We start from the raw sequence: 14,392 nt of genomic DNA on the forward strand, positions 1-14,392 counted from the left end.
CTGACCAGGATACGCTTGTATGCGTGCATTTGGTGCATTAGTAGAGATTCAGCGCCGTTCTGTGTGCTACTGAAGGAAAGAGTTCCCACCTTGGAGCTGTCCCACAGCTTGCTCTCTCAGCCTGCAGATGTTACTTGAAACAAACTGTTGAGAGATCTTCTGTTTTGCAGAGGAAAGCTGGGCAGCAGGTGGCACCAGCCCAGAAAACTGGGAAGACAACCACTGAGGAAAAGAATTTCTGTCACTATTGGTTTTTACTAAGTCATTAGTTTTTGCTTCCATGCATAGGCTGTCCTGTTAAATGTCTATAAAACAACAATGTGCTTAGCATGGTGGATTTTTCTTTTCTTTTTTTAATTAAAGCATTTTTGAAAAACAAAACAAAACAAAACAAAGTGAAACATTGAAATAAAACAAGCCAATTGTGTTTGTCCTGCTGGACAGTTAATCGGAAATGCTGGGCAGAGGCCGGAAGTTGGGGTCAGGAGCTTTTGTCTGAGGTTTTCTGTCCTGAGTGAGGACACACGTCAGGATGAACTCAGCAGAGGGGCTGAGGAGTGTCCCTCAGTACCCCACACAGGGTTGGAGGTGAGAACTCTTCCTTCAGCCTCCGTTTTCCTTTGGCATCTGACTAGCTCAGTGTGCAGCCCCTGCCTGGGTAAGATGACTGAGATTCCTTCCCTCGTCTGCTTGACCTTGACCCTTGCTCTAGAACCCAGAAGTGTCCCTTTGGGTGGAGTGGGCACTGGGGTCCATCAGGCTTTTGCCCTTTCTTGTCTTCAGTCTTCCTTCCACGATATCATTTCTTTCCCCCCAGACCTCAGCCTCTTAGGACTGTCAGCCAGAACAGGGAGAGGAGAGGGGCCATTGTAGAAGTGTCATCCTACAGAAGTTTGCCTTTTCCTCCAAAGAACTCTTTCTCTGTTCTGTCCTCTTTCTCGGTAAGCACCTCCTTAGGCTGCCCTCGCACCAGCTTCAGGAGGAATGAAGTTGGGGCTAGGCAGTTGCTTCCCAAACAACACTTTAGGCCATGTTACAGGCAGAGCTGCCCACGTCCCTCTTACTTCTGCAGTAGGGCCCCCTGGGGGCTTCTCCCTGCTAGGGCCAGCTTCCAGCTTCTCCTGCCACAGTTTAATCCCTGGCACATAACCAGAGCATTAAACTTTTATTGTTCAATTTGCCACAAGGGCGAGGCCCTGTTCCTAGTGGGCTGAGGAGGCTGTGGCCGACTCCAGAACCCGAGTGTCGCACCACATTAGCAACTGCAGACTTTGAGGGCTGGATTTCTTTCGGTTTGGTTAGATTCTTGGTTAGAACAAGAACAGCATATGCACACTCAGCTTGAAAGCCAGGAAAGAGCAGAGACAGCACAGGCGACTTTTAAAGATGATTCATGATGGAGGTAGCCATCAGCCCGCGCTAGGATCCTGCTAGTTTCCTTTTATCCTCAAAGTGGATACATTGTGGCGTTTGTAGCTTTCCTAGTATCCCGAAATCAAGTAACAACATGGCAGCCAAGCAGCTTGCTTCTAGAATAGTAGGGATTGCTAGCCAATCCCATCATAGTATGTAAATTACTTGCTGCTGTTCAATCTATAAAAATTCATCTTCAAAGAAAATTACTGGGCTGGTAGAAATATTTTTAATAATGACCACAGAAGTCATATTTATTTTTCTTTGATGTTCCTCCGAAGAACCTTCTGTTTCTAATCAGTTTGTTCCCACATAAACTACAGTGGAAATCTACAATAATAAAATCCCATTCTCTGCTAGAGGGAAATAAACAGCAAGGACTGGCTTTTTCAGGGGCTTCCCCTCGCCGTGCCCCAGACTCAAAGCCTCTATTACTGGTGGGTGTTTTGGCATCAGTTAAGGGCCTTCAATCCTTCCCTCCCTCCATGTTTTGCTCTTTCATTAAAGTGTTTCTGTTGTCTAATTATATCCTTTCAATCAAATTAGAGACTGCAGCATCTGGTGAGGGCCCTAACTGCTGCCATCTGCATCTCGCGTACGCAGGCCTTTGCAGCTGAGAATCACTCAACTTCCAAATGGCAGGAAGAGATTTGGAAAAAGTTCAGTTGAAGGGGAGGTTAACTTAAAAAGAACCTCTTCAAAGGCCGGGTGCCCTGTCCTGCCTGCTGTGATGTATGCAGGACGTCATTGGCTTGGCTCACCCAAGACTCTTCCTAAGCACTTCTGGCAGCTGAAGGCTTCCTAATTGTCTTAGCAGAAGTGACTAGGCTTTTTCCTCCCTGTTATGGCTTTGGAGGGCCCCAGTAGAGCTGAGAATATCGCCCTTGAGAAGTGTCTTTGTTCTGTGACCACCGGTTAGTGGATGTGACACTCTCTTTGGTTGGCCATTTCTTCTAACTCAGTGATTTCATCAGACAGAGAATCTTGCTCCCTGGGAGTAGTCTGCAATGCTTGAAGGCTTTTTGTTTTTAATTGTCACATGGGGATATTATTATCTAGCAGGTAGAAACCCAAGGTGCTATTAAACATTCTAGGACGTTTAGGAGAAGTCCCCTACACCAAAGAATTAACCATCTGTAAAGGACTCCATTATTGGAGAACTTTCTGGTCATGTGACTTTAAAAGTAGGCCACAGGCAGTGCTGATAAAACTTGTTTGAAAGTTGGGTTTTATTAGTTTATTTAATCTCTCTTTAGTCTGATTGAGCGCTTGAGACAGTATAAAATAGGACTGCTAGGGCCTAGGGATGTAACTCAGTGGGCTGGATCACTTGCCTAAGGAGTGAAATCCTGATCCAGGACTGCCAAGAAAAGAAAAAAACCATAGGACTGCTCACGTGATCATAGGACTGCTCACGTGATCATGGGGCCAGATACAGACACGAAGCAGGTGTTTCCTGCTTAAAGCAAACTCAGAATGTAAAACTGGCTCACTTGGCAAGGTGTTGGCCGAACACAAAGTCTTAGATTTACTCCCAGCACCAAGTAAAATTGCCTCGGTGGCACACAGCTGGAATCCCAGCACTCTCGAGGGAGAAGCAGGAAGATTAGATGTTCCAAATCTCCCTTGTCTGTGTGGTGAGGTCATAGAGTAGACTGCATGAGACTGTCTTACAAATCAAAAGGGCACAGGCCTGACCTTATCATCAATTTCCTTTATCTGTTTGTCTCTCAGTTCATTCATACACAGGATCTTTTGTGCAGCCTAAGCTGGTCTTGAACTATAATTCTCCTGCCTCTGCTTTCAGAATGAATGTTGGGGTTGTAGGTATGTGTCACCATGCCTGGTTTATTAGTAAATGTGGGAGATATTTATTAATTTATGTTCATTTATGCTAGACAAGCACTTTCCCCATGGGGCGGCATCCTCAGCCTTCTGTCTGTCTGTCTGCTGAGACAATGTGTCACTATGTATCAGAGGCTGACTTAGTATTTGAAATCCTCCTACCTCAACCTCTCAAGTGCTGGGATGACAGGCATTGGTCTGGCAGGGTTTTTTAAATTAGCAAGTATTTGATTGACACAGAACTTCCTAGAACTTCTCAGAGGTGATTACTAGGCGGTTAGAAGGCTGATTCACAGGCAAAAACAAAAAACAAAACAAAACAAAAGCCTGGGGTACTTGATTGTGTAACAGATCCCCCCACCCTGCCTGCTATACATAGATGGTCTTCCCTCATTTCATAAACATAAACAAAAACAGCTTTTCCTGAGCTCTGCCTTGGGGGGCAGGGGGCGGTTTCAGAGTTAGGCAGTCTGGGACTGTCCACTGGTGGAATGTGTGCTTTGCAGTACAGGGCTTGAGCTCCATCCCTAACAGGAGAAATAAAGGCCAGGCATGGCCGGAAGCGGGGATGAAGCTCAATGCTGATGTGGAGGGTGAGGGTGGCTGTGCTTTGCTTGTAGCTTGTGTGCGGAGCTTTGAGATGGGGCTCACGTATGGCGAGTCTTCTACTCACTGTGTAGCTGAGGAAGACCTTGAACTCCTGACCCTGTCTTCCAAGTGTTGATTACAGATGGACACCACTTGACCAAGTTATTTTTGAGTTAAGGTCTCACTCTGTAGCCTACACTAGCCTTAACCACACGACTCATCGTCCAGAATTCCATGTGTGGGCCTGCTTGCCTAACACATGCATGTTACTTTAGCTTTTCCTTGGGAAACACGAACAATGCCTGTTTTCCCAGGTAGGACACCAGGAACAGCTTTGTCAAGCCCAGCTTGGAGAACGAGTGAGTTTATTGGGCATATACAGGAGTATGGTGACCCCAAAAGACCTGAGCTACAGAACAGTCCATGTCCCCTCTCAAAGCTGTACAGTTAACCTTCTACTTCTTATATATTCCTGTGTTTCCCCCAGAGCAAGTCTAGCAGGGCTGAAATTATGTGTAGTTCTTCTGCCAAGGATGACAACAGGCCCGACCGTGTGAGGGTCTCTTGCAGGTAGTCACAGCGGCTCTGATTAAGGTCATAGCAGTCATATCATACTCGGAGGACAGTGCATCACAACAGTGGAATAAACTGAGCTGCATCTCCAAAAGCAAAACAAAAGGTAAACTGCTCAGGAAGCTAGCTGGCCCGATTGGTCCAGTGTCCGTGCACTGGAGCCTGTGACCTGTTTACACCTCTGACAGGAGGATACCACTGTCTGTCCTGGTCCAGCCCTGCAGCAGCTCACCTTCTGACTTTCTGAGGGTTGGGTTTTGTTTTGTTTTTTTTAAATATGGAATGCTTCATGAATTTGCGTGTCATCCTTGTGCAGGGGCCACGCTAATCTTCTCTGTATCGTTCCAATTTTAGTATATGTGCTGCCAAAGCGAACACTGTTTTGTTTTTTAATAGTAAACTGAGATACTGTCTAGAAAGCAGGATTCGGAGCTTGAAAATGTTATGTTTACTGTTTTCTTATGTGAAAACTTTTTTCGCGTGAAATCCAATGTTAAGATAGGACAGGCTATTTATAGATAAATACCTCAAGTAATAGTATACCATGGTGCTCATGTATTACATGGATAATTAAATGGTTCATACCATCAGTCAGGCCCACGTAGGACACTGGTGCTTACATGTTACATGGGTAAGTGAATGTTCTGTGTCATCAGAGAACCATGACAGAATAAATCCTCTTGGTTTTGACAGTTAAGTCCCTTAAGGAGCTTTGTTAATGAAGTGTTTTAGGGCTCTGCAGAGCAACTTCTAACTGCCCTTCTTAAAGTAAGGCTTGTTTAATCTCTCTGTGCGTTAGGATCTTCAGTGCAGCTAAGTTAGTGCAGAAACAGCCTGGGCTGAGGATGTAGCTGAAGCTCAAGGTCCCGTCCTCAGCACATGGCAAAGAAAAGCACCAGCAAAGCCGCAGCTGTCTTGTGTGTATGGGGAGGCGAGCTCTGATTCTCATACCCTGAGTACGTGACTCGGAGCCCGACCCTTTTGGGAGTCACATATCAGATATCCTGCACATCAGATATTTATGTTATGATTCATAACAGTAGCAACATTACAGTTATAAAGTAGCAATGGATAATTTTATGGTTGGGGTCACCACAACCTAAGGAACTGTATTAAAAGGTCACAGCATTAGGACAGTTGAGAAGCACTGCCTAAATGCTAAGTAGAAATCTCTCTTACACTGCTGCATATTCATGGTGGCTGCTCCTGGCAAAAACATGTGTTCACAGCAACACCCATAGCGTGTTTCCCAGGGGGCCCTGCCCGAGTGGGAGGGAAGCGTGCTCCAGATGAGAGCCAGATGTGGGAGAGTGCCACCCCACCTCCCCACTACTTTGACAACTCAGTTTTTTAAAGGCTTTATTTTTTTCTTCCTTTATTTTTAGTTAGGATAGTAGCCCTGACTATCCGAGAATCCTCCTGCCTCTGCCTCTGCCTCCTTAGTGCGTGCGATTGTGATAGTGTGCTGCTATTCCAGCGACATTTTAGGAAAAAAATACAATCACATTTTAGTAGTTTTGTGTGTGTGTGTATAAACCTAAGTTGTAAGAATTGGCTTCAATCACCTTTACCAGCTGAGCCATTTTGCCAGTCCTCAAGGTTTGGGTTTTGTTTTTGTTTTTGATGTTGGGCTTTTTTGGTTTTTTCGAGACAGGGTTTCTCTGTGTACCCTGGCTGTCCTGGAACTCACTCTGTAGCCCAGGCTGTCCTCAAACCTCTGCCTCCCGAGTCCTGGGGTTAAAGGCATGCCCCCACCCCAACTTGGCTTCATTTTAAAATTTTTGTTTTATAATAAGACCTCTCTCTTATTTGACAACTTCCAAATGTAACCCTCTGCTCACTGTAGGCTGTTTTTCTTGGAAATTGTTTTTACATAATTCAGTATTTCGTTTCTTATAAAGAAGACGATTTTAGAGAGTCAAATAGAATTCAAACAAAACTTCCACAAGTATATAGGCTTAGGCCAGTCTTGGCAGCTCAAGAGGGTGAGGCAGGAGAGAGTTTGAGGAGAGCCTCGGCTACATAGTGAGTTCCAGGTCAGCCAGGACTACATAATGAGACCCTGTCTCTTAAACCAACAAAAATGTAAATTCACTTCAAATCGCTTTGGGAATCAGGGTCTTTTCTTCCTTTACTGTGACAGTGTATGTGTAAGTACACATGCTGGAGATTGAGCCGTATATGCACAGAGGTGCTCTATGACTGGGCCATGCCTCAGGTCTCTGCCATGGCTTTAAGAACACTGTCTCCTTAAATGAAAAGGATGCTCTGTACAGTGTTCTAATAGGAAAGCTACTGATGCTTCAGAAGTTACAGTGCTTGTTTATGTGCTTAGTCCACTTTGGGTAGAAGTGCAGCTTTGCAAAGTTACTAAGAACATAGTACATACACAATCATCTGGAACTTAGATGGGTGCAAACTTGGCTAGTTGAGTTTATTATGGTTCTTAACAAGAAGCTAACAACTAGAGCCGGGCGTGGTGGCGCACGCCTTTAATCCCAGCACTTGGGAGGCAGAGGCAGGCGGATTTCTGAGTTCGAGGCCAGCCTGGTCTACAGAGTGAGTTCCAGGACAGCCAAGGCTACACAGAGAAACCCTGCCTCGAAAAACCAAAAAAAAAAAAAAAAAAGAAGCTAACAACTAGCTAAGGGATAGTTATTACAAAACAGTATGCTAGTTTTAGAATAGATTCCATTTTTATTATGGAAATTGAGAAATGCACAAAAATAATCTAGGAAAGCCACAAATACCTATTGCCTAGGACCAGGGTTCTCAACTGTGGCTGCTGTTCTTTCATTCTCCACCCTCCATGTCCTGCCATCTCGAGAGTCTGTAAATGGTTCAGTCCTTGCCTCTAAGTGAGAAGTATTATAAGCCTGCTCATGGAGGGTCATTTGTGTCCCAGTACTCTGAAGAGGGAGACAGGAGGATTGCCACAAGTTAAAACCAGCTAAGACCCTGCCTCAAAAACAAAGAGATTTTAATATAGATTTAAATATAGATATTAGAAGATAACATTTTCAGATGCAACAATGTATCCAAAGGGTACGTAGGCGGCTGGAGAGTGGCCTCAATGAATGAGGTTTATCTGTTCTGACCCAGATACAGAGGCATGTAAGCTTCTGTTACCCCTTCCGTCCATCCGTCCTTCCGTCCGTCCTTCCTTCTGTCCGTCCTTCCGTCCTTCCATCCTTCCTTCTGTCCTTCCTTCCTTCCTTCCTTCCTTCCTTTCGTCCTTCCTTTCGTCCTTCCTTTCGTCCTTCCTTCCTTCCTTCCTTCCGTCTGTCCTTCCTTCCTTCCGTCTGTCCTTCCTTCCTTCTTTCTCTTCTTTCATTTGTTTTTGTTTGTTTGAGACAGAGTCTTGCTATATGGTACTGCTGGATCTGGAACTCAGAATATAGCCTAAGCTCGCCCCAAATTCACCGCAATCCTCCTGCCTCTGCTTCTGAGTGGAATTGTAAGCTGTCTAATGCCCTCACTTCTTGTCTGTTTATTTGTTTCCCCATTGCATATTTTATGTTAAAGATGTGGTTTCCTTTAGGCAGAAGGAAGGCCTAAGTGGCACATGGAAAGGACCTTGCAGAGGCAAGTGTCATGCTTGTCCATGTGACCTTAGACATCTTACCTGCAGTAGAGAGGCATGAAGAATAGCAGGATTTTAAGCCTGGAGGAGAATTTAAGCCCCAGGTCTTTTCTATTCAACTCACCCAGGCTTTTGGATCTTAGTTCTGTTTCCTTAAATCTTGAGAGTGTAGCTACTTCGAGTTGAACGTAAAGGGGTCTCAGAACCAACCTTCTGCGCCAAACCCCATCCCTGCCCACTCCCCTGCCCATCAGGGAGGAGCGGCCCCACCTGCACCTCTGTTTCGTAGCATTGGCCACTCACTGTCTATTATGAGCCTGTATTCCCCATTGACTTGGAAACAACAAGAATCCAGTGTCCATTTGCCACAGCTCCGGGCAGTAGTAAGGGCTGAATAAATGTTGAATTAACTCATGAATGGTGGTGGAGACATTAGGTTTCTTGCCTTTACTCATTTTCTTTTACTGAAATGTGAATACACAAGGCATCACGGGATTTCCTTTGTTGTTTGAGCCTCTCCTTGTTTATCTAGACAAAGCTTATGTGAATTTCATAGCAGTAGAAAGGGAGGCAGGGGCCTCATTACCTCATCCACACCCTGATGAAGACAGGGCCTCAACACTCTTTGTGTTTCTTGTCTTTTCCTCACTAGGCAAGCTTGGTTAAAAAAAGAAAAGAAAAGAAAAAAAGAAAAAGAAACTCTTTAAAACGTAATATGCTTATTTAGAGTGGATCCGCGAAACCTGCCTGCGTGGACTCCCACACTGCGCTTTTAATGCTAAAGAGGTAGGGTTGAGTGCTTAGGAGGGCCAGGAGTTTGAGGCCGGTCTCAGCTGCATAAGTAAATTAGTTCTAGGCAAGCCTGAGCTATATGAGATCCTGTCTCAAAAAGCTTTAAAAAGAGTAGATCAGAGAAGAACAAGCTGAGCCAGAAAGGCTTCATGGCCTCGTTTCTGCTGTGAGATGACATTTCAGTCCCATCTGTGGCACATCCTTTTTTTTTTTTAAATATTTTTATTAGATATTTTCTTTATTTACATTTCAAATGTTAGCCCCTTTCCTAGTTTCCCCTCCAAAAATCCCCTATCCCTTCCCCCTTCCCCCTGCTCCCCAACCCACCCACTCCCATTCCCAGTCCTGGCATTCCCCTATACTGGGGCATAGAACCTTCACAGGACCAAGGGCCTCTCCTCCCATTCATTGATGACTGACTAGGCCATCCTCTGCTACATATGCAACTAGAGCCACAAGTTTCACCATGTGTTTTCTTTCATGGTTTAGTTCCAAGGAGCTCTGGGGGTACTGGTTAGTTCATATTGAAGTTCCTCTATGGGGCTGCAAACCCCTTCAGCTCCTTGAGTACTTTCTCTAGCTCCTTCATTGGGGACCTTGTGCTCCATCCAATGGATGACTGTGAGCATCCACTTCTGTATTTGCCAGGAACTCACAAAAGGCCCTCAGGAGACAGCTGTATCAGGCTCCTGTCAGCAGGCTCTTGTTGGCATCTGCCATAGTGTCTGGGTTTGGTGGTTGTTTATGGGATGGATTCCCAAGTGGGGCAGTCTCTGGATGGTCCTTCCTTCAGTCTCTGCTCCGAACTTTGTCTCTCTAACTCCTTCCATGGGTATTTTGTTCACCCTTCTAGGAAGGATTCTGAGCTTCTGGGCTAAAATCCCCTTATCAGCGAGTACATATCATGTGTGTTCTTTTGTGATTGGGTTACCTCACTCAAGATGATATCCTCCAGATCCATCCATTTGCCTAAGAATTTCATAAATTCATTGTTTTTAATACTGAGTAGTGGCATACCCTCCTGAGTTACAAATAAAATCATCCGAATTTGTGGGAACTTGACCTATAGGTCACTGTGTATTGCTGAGGCCATTGGTTGTGAAAGTCTGTTTTGATGGCTTGTGAGTCATTGGCCTTTCTCGTTTGCTTGCTTGCTTGTTTGAGACAGGGTCTCACACAACCCAGGCCAGACTTTAACTGACTTTTTAGCCGAGAATGACCTAGACCCAAGGAGGGTCATTGTTCTGTCTGACTCCCCTGCCTCCATCTCCCAAGTGCTGGGATCCCAGGTGCGTGCCACCACGCCCTGAGCCACTTGTTTCTGTTATGGTGGTTTGGTTTGGTTTGGTTGGTCTTGTTGTTAGGTTGTGGAGTTTTGTTTTTAGATTTGTTTTTGTTTGTTTGTTTGTTTGTTTTTATTTGTATGTGTCTGTGCGTGAGTATATGCCAAGTGTGTGCTGCAGAGAGGCCAGAAAGGGCTTGGGGCTTCTGGTGCAGGAATTACAGGCAGTTGTGAGCTGCCCAATTTGAATGCTAGAAGCCAATCTCAGGTCCTCTTTTTTTGTTTTTTGTTTTCCGAGACAGGGTTTCTCTGTGTAGCCCTGGCTGTCCTGGAACTCACTCTGTAGACCAGGCTGGCCTCGAACTCCGAAATCCACCTACCTCTGCCTCCCAAGTGCTGGGATTAAAGGTGTGTGCCACCACTGCCTGTCACAGATAATCTTAACACTTAGCCATCTCTCCAGTGCCCCCTCCTTCTTTTTAAGATGTATTGTTTTTATTGTCTATATTTAAAGTAGGCAACATAATGTGTTTTTTGTTTGTTTTTGTTTTGAGACAGATTTTCACTATAGAGCTCTGACTAACCTGGAATGTTCTATATAAACCTGTTTCAAACTCTCAGAAGTTCAACTTTGACATCTAGCTTCAAACTCTTCTATCTGTCACTGCCTTGGAAGTACTGGGATTAAAAGTGTACACCATCATACCCAGCTCTGCAATATAATGTTTTGGTGTATAAGATTAGATAGGGCAAAAATATTTTAACATAGCAATTACAATTGTAGCAGTTGACAGAGGTTGGTGTGATATTCTTAGAATCATCCACTCCTCTGACTCCAGAACTGATCAGGCTCAGAATTACTTAGGTTGGAATAGGGCCACAGACATTATCCTCCCCCACCCTGTCCCCTCAAATATAGCTGTCCTTGGTATCTGTGCAGCCTTTGCTCTAGCCTCTTAGGACCCACGGTGCAGATACTTGTTTGTGTGTCATTGAACATCCTTCATATGCCTCTAGTCATCCTTAGACCATTTAGAACACCCAAACTATTACAATGTGTGGATAACTGTCAGCTCATACCGTTCAGGGGGTGATGTCTAGGAAGATGCCAGTGTGTGTGTGCAGTTGGCTGAACCTGTGTTCAGTGTGTGCATCCTGGATTTAGGGCTGTGTATGTATGTGTGTACGATAGTACTGTGGACAGATGAAGGGGGCAGGGGTGGGCAGAGATGGGAAGGGGATTCTGAAGGGCAATGTTTATCTTGCAACTGGAAATATTAGAGGAAGAACATTTGGGCAGGAAATGGAAAAGTATGTTCCCAGGATTAAAAGCAGACCAGCGTGGCTTGACCGCGATGAGTAACTAGGGGCAGAGCCGGGCTTCCAGCACAGAGGCTCTCAGACACCCAGAGGACAAACCTTAGAGTTCTGTGCGGAGGGGGGCTGTAGAGCAGAAGAGGAAAGGGAGCCCTGAACTGCTTTTTCGTGGTCAGTGGGTCCAAAACAGAGGTGCTAAAGGTGAGGGGTGAAGGAGAGGAAGGGTGCTTCCACTGGAGTCCTGGGTGTGGTCGAGTGCTCTGGCTGCCTCCTGGGTAAAGAGGAGTGGCTAAATCAGTGTGGCTGGTCGTGAACACTGTAAACTGATGTGACTGATGTTGACTTGACCAAGGCCGCAGAGCCTGTCAGCAGCAATCAGGCACCGAGCCAACACTGAGCCTTTAGTTGGTATCTGCCAATCTATGCCGAGTCGCTGTGCCCAGTTATCTTTGAGCTTTTTCTTAGCGTAGACCCCTAGTAGACAATCCTCTTGGTAATTGAGGACTCACACTTACTAACTTAGTATTGCACCAGGCATGGTAAGTTGCTATGGTTTTCTGTCTCCTAGAATTCTAGATTAGTTGAGCTGTCCATAAACGGTGCCATTCCAGACCAAACACAGAGAGCCGCTGGTAGGAGGAAGGCATGACTGAAAGAGAGCCGCTTTGTGGATGGTTTCTCTAAGCAGTCAGGTGGCTTTCAGGATAGAGCTGGGTTCCTGTTGTCCACATGCCTATTAGTCTATGGCAGGCACATGCACTTTCCAGCGGGAGACTACACCACGTCCTTATTACCGGAAGTTATGGGTCGCTATGAGCTAGGAGAAGGACAGGGGGAGAGCGGAGAATGTTGGTGTGACTCCGCAGACTGTCAGGGTCCCAGTGATACATCTTAGAGAAGTGTTTGAAGTGCTTCTATCTGTCAGCTTTAACTAAGCTAATTTTAAAAACTCGCTCTTTGTACTCCGCCTTTCCCATGAACCTCTGAGTTTAATGCATACAAGATGTGGGAAGCCTGCCAGCCTCAGCCCCACCCCCAGTCTGAGAAGTGGATTTTAGAAGTACATGATTGCACCTGTAAGGACTGTCATTTCATAAAATGGGACCTGAGACCATTTTGACACATTTTCTGGGAAAGCACTTGAGGAGGAGGTGAGAGAAAGTGCCACCCCCGTCCTCCGTCGCCCCTGTTTTCTTGCACCTCAGACTGCACAGGGAGGACTGTTCCTCATTCCCAGGGAATGTGAGTCATCCCCGATTTGTGTGATTGGGATTCCAAAGCGTTGCTGTGTCCGATGCTTATTAAATCCAAGTGGCCCCGCAGCCTTTCAGACTGCAGGGGAGTACTCAGTTACAGCTGCTGCCCTGGTTCTAGTTACCACAGGGAGATGCTGGCGAGCGCAGTGGCCCCCTCGGAGGGCCCCAAAGTCCACGTGCATGGCTGTTAGCAACTTTTCTAGATTTGGAGGTTTCCTGGTTCACTTCGTGGACTCCAGCACACTTCAGCTCTGTGATAATCTCTTCACTGGGACCTGCACACTTCAAGGGGAAATGTCCCAGTGCCCCAACAAGCTGGTGCCGACAGTGCCAGTGTTACAGGGCACCTCTTTGCAGATTCAGTCAGCCCAGCAGGCCGCCCAAGATTAGCAAAACATGATCCATTTCTAGCTTGGTCCAAACAAAACAAATAAAACATTCACCAGAGAGGGAGGAAACTATAAATGTTGCCAGAAAATGAGTCTGCTGTTCTCCTCCTTCCAGAGTGCTTCACAGCCAACGGTGCAGATTACAGGGGAACACAGAGCTGGACAGCGCTGCAAGGTGGGAAGCCATGTCTGTTCTGGAACGAGACTTTCCAGCATCCGTACAACACGCTGAAGTACCCCAATGGGGAAGGAGGACTGGGCGAGCACAATTATTGCAGGTAAGATGGGGCCATAGCGCTTCAAGATGATCTCTCATCTCTTCTTCCAGCCTTTCTCCTCTGGAATTCTCACAACTGGAATGCTTGCTTACCTCCTGTTGGCCAATTCAGAGAACCATATCATTGTTTGTTTGTTTGTTTGTTTTGAGACAAGGTTCTCTGTGTATCTCTGGCTGTCCTGGAACTCACTCTGTAGACCAGGCTGGCCTCGAACTCAGAAATCCACTTGCTTCTGCCTCCCAAGTGCTGGGATTAAAGGCGTGCGCCACTACTGCCCGGCCATATCAGTTTTTAAGATGAACTAATCCGAGCCAGAGAGATGGCTCAACAGTTAAGAGCACTTAGCACTCTTCCAGAGGACCCAGGTTCAGTTCCCAGCACCCACATGGGAGCTCAGAACATCTGTAACTCCGGTTCTGGGGGATCAGACACCTTCTTCTGACCTCTCCAGGCACTGCACATGGTACACAGATAAACGTATAGTGAAGCACGCACAAGAAATAAAAGTAAATAAAAATGAATTCCTGACTTTTTTTCTCTCTTCCTCTCTCATTTTTCTCCACCTTAGTTTGCTTTTATGCTGGCATTCACAGCAGTGCCTTCTCTGGTCACTCTCTTGTCTCTTTGGGAGGATTTTCTCAGGTGGTCCTCCCAGCAGTGGGCATTTCATGGCATCAAAGCTGCTGCTACTGATATTCAGACCATCTGGGACCCATGTTCCTTAGGCTGTACCGGAACTCCTGGATCCGAGTAACTCTCCTCAAGCGGCTGCACTACAGACGTGGCCACTGTTTGGCTCCACAGAAAGCCCTAACCTAGCTCTGTGGTCTTCAGATGTATAGTTAGGATTTTCTGTGGAAAGTGAGCCACAGCTTTGATCAGGTTCTCTGTTTTCTCAGATTAAAGACAAGGTGAGAATCACTGGCGGCCAGTGAGATGGCCAGTGGTTTACAGTTGGCATCCCAAGAACCCAGGTGAATTCTGGATTGTCCTGAACGCCCACTGCCATGCTAGTGCTCAGAAGGCAAAGGTGAAATTCCAGGAGCTGGCTGCCTAGCTAGCCATATTGGCTAGCC

The 14,392-nt window shown here is 46.1% G+C and overlaps 1 protein-coding gene and 1 non-coding gene across 3 annotated transcripts in view; one reads left to right on the plus strand and one right to left on the minus strand.

The window, feature by feature from the left end:
- Kremen1 (kringle containing transmembrane protein 1) overlaps positions 1–14,392 on the plus strand; it is a 69,033-nt gene that overhangs the window by 3,836 nt on the left and 50,805 nt on the right. For both annotated transcript variants that reach the window (XM_029484045.2, XM_021178235.3), the window contains exon 2: positions 13,154–13,316. In XM_029484045.2, coding sequence (XP_029339905.1) covers positions 13,154–13,316 — 163 coding nt within the window. The remainder of the gene's footprint in view (positions 1–13,153; positions 13,317–14,392) is intronic.
- LOC115032587 (U6 spliceosomal RNA) lies at positions 4,691–4,797 on the minus strand. The gene has a single exon (XR_003838232.1). It is a non-coding gene; the product is annotated as a U6 spliceosomal RNA (small nuclear RNA).

The sequence above is a fragment of the Mus caroli genome, unplaced genomic scaffold (assembly GCF_978045245.1).
Source record: "Mus caroli unplaced genomic scaffold, Mus_caroli_1 scaffold_13, whole genome shotgun sequence".
In the NCBI taxonomy this organism is placed as follows: Eukaryota; Metazoa; Chordata; class Mammalia; order Rodentia; family Muridae; genus Mus; species Mus caroli.